Here is a 6,894-nt window from a genome sequence, read left to right as displayed (position 1 = left end):
TCATCATCATCATCACCACCACCACCACCACCACCATCATCATCATCATCATCACCACCACCATCACCAGCACCACCACCACCACCACCGCAACCACCACCATCATCATCATCATCATCATCACCATCATCATCACCATTCTCTCAAAGTTGATGAAATTACCCTCAGTACAAAATTACCTGATTGTACTAAATTGACAGTGTACGTGGTAATTGTAATAAAAAAGGTCTCTCTCTCTCCCTTCAAAAAAAATAACTAGAGAGAGAGAGAGAGAATGTTAATGGAAATGGGGAGGAAGGAGGAAGAAATATAGGGGAAGAGAGAGAAAGTGGAGAGTGAGAGAATGAGGAGAAAGGGGAGGGGGAGGGACTGGGGAGTGAGGGAGGGAGGAAGCACTGAGCAATGGCAAACCAGTGAAAGGGAGAGGGAGAGGGAGAGAAGGGTTTCATCAGGAAGAGTGTCGAAATTGACCACACGACTCTTGACCTTGACCTATTTACCTACACTTCTTACGTACATGCATACATACATACATACATACACACATAAATACACATACATACATACACATACATACACACACACTCATACATACACACACACATACATAAATATACATACATACATTGTTACGACATACATGGAAGGGCTAAAGGACTATCTGATAGCCTGTAGGAAGTGCGCAACAGAAATTTTAGAATACCAAGTGACAGTTAGCCACACCAAGTCGTAGCTTAAATATAGGGGAAAATGGAGATAAAGTGGTAAAACATACCAATGACCAAAAGGAGGAATGAAATAGGCAATTAAAAATACTTAAATTAATTTACTTAAACACTAACTTAAAGCTACAAGAACAAAAACAAACAGGTTCAAACAGGATTGCCAAACTAGCTCTTGCCAGAAGTTATCCTAAAGTTCCGAACGATTAATAATAAAGATAAACCAGAACCTAAACTAGCCCTTGGGTTCTACAAACCTCTGAGGGACTTGCAATACAGAACCCTGGCATAAAAATAAAAGACTTAACACTAATATAACATGTGACATTAGCTAGGGCAATAAGTGATTCCTGAATCAATAATTCTTATAAATAATAGCAATATCAAAAGAACCTAATAAATCTATCATGTGCTGACAATAAACATTAACTTACGCGTGGCAGATAAACTACTATATTATAATAATATCCCCAGAACAGAGCAGTCCAACACACCGGTCTAGCTCAAGCCGTTAACTAATTCAGGAAGTCCCAGCCCGGCTTATATTAACTCAGGAAAGCAAGAAGGGTAACTCAGAGAAGCAAGAAACGCAGCTCAATGAAGCTGGAGGGCAGAACAGAAACTCAAGGTTGAAACCGTGAGCAAATACAGGAAGGTGGTTCGAAACAGCTCTTAAACTATCGACTACACGAAAGCTGGGCCAGACTGTTTCCTACGATCTGATATTTATAAACTCTCTTCACAGAATGCTAAACATGGTACTAAAGAATGAATATTAAAGATTCCTTGAATATTACATATGAATATAAGCAATGTATATCTGCCACACGTAACACGCCCACACCTAAGAAAGAATTTTCCTGATGGAAAATTCGTTCTCAAGAGCGCGCGACAGGCAATCGGCAATCACGTTATCAACCCCCCTTGATATGCTCTATGTTCAAGTTGGCATACTCTTGCAGAAAGAGAGCTCCAGCAGTGTTAGCCTCTGATTTTTACCTTTTAACTGGTTTAAAAACTTTAAGGGGTGATGATCGGTGTAAACAGTGACTGCCGGCCCAAAAGCAGGAATATAAACAGAAAAAATTCAGCAGGGGCAAGGATCAGGGCAACCGTAGTTCCTTTTCAACAACAGCGAATAATACGTGCATTGAGCCTTAGAGAACTTTTTACTGAAATAACATACAGGATGTTCTATGCCCAGATCATCTCGTCCTGTATAAGTACAGCTCCTGCTCCTACATTGCTGGCATCAACGGCCAGTTTGAAAGGCCTTGAAAAATTAGGAGCAAGCATCACAGGAGTGACAACACAAAATTCCCTTTTACAAGAATTAAAAGCACTTTTACAATCCTCTCAGTCCAACAGAATTTCTTCTCTTTCTTTTAACAAATCTGTCAGAAGGGGCCACAACACTTGAAAAGTTCTTAATAAACCGTCCAGTAATATCCAACAGTGCCCAAGAACCTTCAGAAGCCCACGCCTGGTTTTCGGTGCTGCAAAGTTTCTTAATTGCCTCCACCTTTGAAGAAGGGGGACAAACACGACCGTGACCAACCATGCTTAGCCAAGGTACTGAACTTGAGCCTGAACAAGAATTCACATTTCTTTAAGTTAGCTACAAGGCAAAAGCTTCTGAGGCAGCCTTGAAAGTAACATTTTTAATTGTTTTAGGTGATCTTCCCAAGTATCACTGAACACTACTACATCATCCAAAAAGTACACCACACAGTTTGGAAGACCAGTAACAACTCTGTTCATAAGTCTCTGAAAAGGTAAGCGGGGGCATTTACACTTTTTTCATCCCATAAGGCATCACATTACAACAATAAGTTTGGCCATCTGCCACAAAACACGAAACTTCTTTTGCTCGCTCCGTCAAGGGAACTTGCCAGAAACCCTTCTTAAGATCCAGCTTAGTAATGTAGTGGGATGAACCAATGCAGTCAACACAATCTTCCAGTCGAGGCAGGGGATAGGTATCGGTCCTAGTCAGGGCATTGACTCTGCGGTAGTCGATGCAAAATCTCGCTGTCCCGTCAGGCTTGGGCTGCAGCGTCACAGGGGAGCTCCACGGGCTCACACACGGGGAGACAAGACCATTGTCCAGCATGTACTTCAGCTCCTGGCGGAGGACTCCTAAGCGCTTGGGGCAGACACGATAAGGTGGCAGCTTAACGGGGAGTGTGTCACCCACGTCAACATCATGCTCAATCCAGGTAGTCCGTCCAGGGGAGCTACCAAATACATCCTTAAATGAAGAAAGAAGTGTTAATAATTGTTGTGACTGATCGTGTGGCAAATGTGAAAGCTTTTCAGCAAGGGAAAAGCCGGCCTCAGCATTGCTTTGCCAGGCACTTGCAGTATCGAAGTCAAAGTCCTCCTCATTTTGTTCCTGGGTTACCAAACCGCCGGGAACCTCCTCAATCTGTTCAAGTGAGACTAGATGCACAGGTACAGGGGCATCTGGAGTACGGTAATAAGGCTTCAGCATGTTAACATGGCAAAGTTGATGTTTCTTACGTCTGTCTGGTGTCTGCACTAAATAATCAGTACTACCCACTTTACGCACCACTGGATAAGGGCCACAAAACTTAGCAGCAAGAGGCTGTCCTTGAAGAGGCAATAGCACTAACACTTCATCACCAACCTTAAATTCTCGTAAACGAGCTTTCTTGTCATACCACCTCTTCATACTGGTTTGGGCCTGTTTCAAGTTCTCTCTAGCCACTTGTAAGCATTTAGAGATCCTGTTCTTGAAGTCACTAACAAACTCAAGTACATTATGGCTCATGGTGGAATCACTAGACCAAGCCTCTTTAATGATGGACAATGGGCCTCTTACCTTGTGGGCAAATACTAGCTCATTTGGGGAGAAACCCAAACTCTCTTGAGGAACCTCACGGGTGGCAAACAGGAGGAATGGCACTCCTCTATCCCAGTCCTTTGAGTGTTCCATGCAATACTTCCGAAGCATCGTCTTAAGGGTCTGGTGGTATCTCTCTAGGGCACCCTGGCTCTCAGGATGGTATGCACTGCTCTTCACATGCACAATACCAAGTTGGGCCATGGACTGCTGGAAGGCATTTGAAAGAAAATTAGACCCTCTATCAGACTGAATCTCCCTTGGCAACCCAAACTTAGTGAAGTAATCAAGCAATGCCCGAACAACTGTTCTAGCCTTCGGGGAACGAACAGGGATAGCCTCAGGGTATCTAGTGGAAGAGTCAATTATAGTTAGTAGGTACTTATTACCAGAGGATGTAGGAGGCAGGGGTCCCACCATATCAACTATAATACGAGTAAATGGAGGGTCAAAGGCAGGAATGGGAATGAGAGGCGACTTAGCTATGGGTTGATTAGGCTTCCCCACCATTTGGCAAGTATGGCAGCATCGCACAAACTGGGCCACATCTGCTGCCATATGCGGCCAGTAGAACTCTACACGCAGCTGCTCTAGTGTCTTCCTAACACCCATATGGCCTGAAAACGGAGTACAGTGAGCCAACTCCAATAGCTCCTTCCTACAAGCACTGGGCACAACAATCTGATGACAATCCCACATTCCGTCATCAACATCAACATACGGGGGACGCCATCGCCTCCACAATACTCCATCCTTCACATAAAAGCAACCACCTTTTTCAACATTGTAATCCTCCTCTGCAACTAACCTCAGCTTCTGGATCTCTGGATCACCTGCCTGCATCTCCTTCAATCTCTCAACACTCACCTCCTCGACAGGAACAGGAGAAGTATCATATGGTAAATTCATGAACGTATCTTCCAAGGAATAGGAATCGTCGGAGTCTTTCTCATTGGTGTCTTTGGGCGACGTCTCTGAGCTAGTTTCCACTATGGCCGAAGGATCACCAGACTCCCCTTCACTAAGTGACATGTCTCTGCTCTGCTCTGTCCGTGCCATAGATCTGGTCACAGCGCATGCTGGAAATACATCTACATCATCTTTATTAACCTGTGGGGGATCATCAGGCACAGGTATCTCAGACAGTACAGGGGCAATACACTTGTTCTCACCTGCCAAGTCATTTCCCAGTAGCAGGTCAACACCTTCAAGAGGAAGAGAGTCAACTAGTCCAAGGCGCGCTTGTCCCTCAAACAGGTTACATTTCAAGTCACCAGTGACCACAGGGATTACCCTTTGCGCCAGTAACTCCTTGAATCATCACAAACTCTTTAGTTGGGACATTAATTTCAGGGCTTACCCACAACGAAAGTGAAGCTCCAGTGTCACGCAGAATCTTCACAGGAAATTCTGCTCCGTTCAACAATACCATGCCAGAAAACAAATATGGAGCAAAAGAAGAAGCAGGGGCAGAACTGCTAACTGCCGCCTGGACAATGTCTCCAGAAATTGAAGTGGCGTCAGGAACGGGTGAGGGCATACCACCTCCCGCCTGCAACTCGACAGCGGGCTCCATATCCCCAATCACTGAAACAACAGGTTGAGAGGGGGAGGAAACAGAAGACTCTCCAGCCACCTTTTGGCCTGAAGGGCAAACTGGAGTCACCACTGGTCCACCTCGAACAATGTTGACTGGCTTAGACGGAACATTCTTCTTGAAACACTTTTCAACACTGTGACCTGGACGCTTGCAATAAGTACAAAAGTGATAAGGGCGCTTGAAAGAACCAGAGGAGATATTAGAGGGCACAGAAGAGGGATTAGGTTTGGAATTAACAGCTAGGTCTGGCTTACCCGAGTGTTGGTTACTCTGCTGTGGGGTATACTTCTTAAAGGAGAAGTTCCTAGAGAATTCCTTAGGTTTATTCCCATATTTATGCAAGACATAATCATCAATAATGACAGCTGCTTCAGACACTGTATTAATTTGCTTGTCTGATAAATGAATCCTTAATTCACTGTCTAATTTATCCATGAAATTCTCAAGGATTACAATATCCCTTAACCTAGTACAGCTTGGGTTATTGCAATCTGCCACGTTTTCACTTCTAATCCACATTTGGAAAGTGTCAGTCACATGCCTAGCAAACTCTAAGTAAGACTCCTGGGGGCGTTTCTTAGCATTCCTAAACCGCTGACGGTATGCCTCAGGTCTTAATTCATAAGCACGTAAAACCGAGCTCTTCAAAACTTCATAATCTGAGCATTCTTGAAAACTTAAGCTGTCAAACACTCCGAGGGCCTTGCCTTTAAGCACAGTATGAACTAGGGTAGGCCATCGGTCTTTAGGCCACTTATTTCCAGCAGCAATTTTTTCAAAACGTGAGAAGAACTCCAAAACAAGGGTCTCGTCAAAAGGAGGTACTAATTTAGTGGCATCAGTAGTACCGAAACCTGAGAAGGAATGGGAAGAATTTATCTGGCCTTCGGAGGATCTCATACGGTATTCATGCTCAAGTTTCAATTGTTCTAACCTCATCTGTTCTATATTTGCCTGCTGCTCTAACTTCGCCTGTTCTATCTTTGCCTGCTGCTCTAACTTCGTCTGTTCTATCTTTGCCTGTTGCTCTAACATTGCCTGTTCTAACTTTGCTTGCTCTCTAGCTCGCTCCATCTTTGCCTGCTCTATCATTGCATGTTCTCTAGCATGCTCTATCTTTGCCTGCTCTACCTCTAGCTTCATTTGCTCCATCTGAACCTCGTGTTCCCATTTAGCCTGCACCAACCTGATATCCTGCAAAAATCTATTAGAGACAGGGGAACCCCGATCTTCTGATCTAGGATGAGGGGATTCAGGCTCTGACTCTACAACACCCTCAACCACAGGTGGCAAATTTACACGTACATGGGCATCCGTTTCCATGACTGCTTAAGCTCGGTACACCAACAAGTAAATATACAGCTCTCAGGGACTATGACAGCTTACACAATCTTCCTTAAACCCTACAAAACCTAGTATTGACAATCCTGGCGAGGTCGCCACTTTGTTACGACATGGAGGGGCTAAAGGACTATCTGATAGCCTGTAAAGTGCGCAACGGAAATTTTAGAATACCAAGTGACAGTTAGCCACACCAAGTCGTAAGCTTAAATAGGGGAAAATGGAGATAAAGTGTAAAACATACCAATGACCAAAAGGAGGAATGAAATAGGCAATTAAAAATACTTAAATTAATTTACTTAAACACTAACTTAAAGCTACAAGAACAAAAACAAACAGGTTCAAACAGGATTGCCAAACTAGCT

At 43.9% G+C, this 6,894-nt stretch overlaps 1 protein-coding gene across 1 annotated transcript; it reads right to left on the bottom strand.

Moving 5' to 3' along the window:
- Positions 1 to 1,916: 1,916 nt before the first annotated feature.
- On the bottom strand, positions 1,917 to 6,511 carry LOC145389725 (uncharacterized). The gene is made up of 3 exons (XM_080264922.1): positions 4,949 to 6,511; positions 2,615 to 4,698; positions 1,917 to 1,995 (listed from the first exon to the last, which is right to left on the bottom strand). The coding sequence occupies exons 1-3, from the start codon at positions 6,509 to 6,511 to the stop codon at positions 1,917 to 1,919; spliced, it is 3,726 nt and encodes a 1,241-aa protein (XP_080121048.1).
- Positions 6,512 to 6,894: the final 383 nt, after the last annotated feature.

This window comes from Coenobita brevimanus, unplaced genomic scaffold (genome assembly GCF_032717465.1).
Source record: "Coenobita brevimanus isolate Jiangsu-jjx unplaced genomic scaffold, ASM3271746v2 jjx.HiC_scaffold_1982, whole genome shotgun sequence".
NCBI lineage: Eukaryota > Metazoa > Arthropoda > Malacostraca > Decapoda > Coenobitidae > Coenobita > Coenobita brevimanus.
The sequence above is the reverse complement of the archived record's forward strand: the minus strand, read 5'-3'. Positions and strand labels throughout refer to the sequence as shown.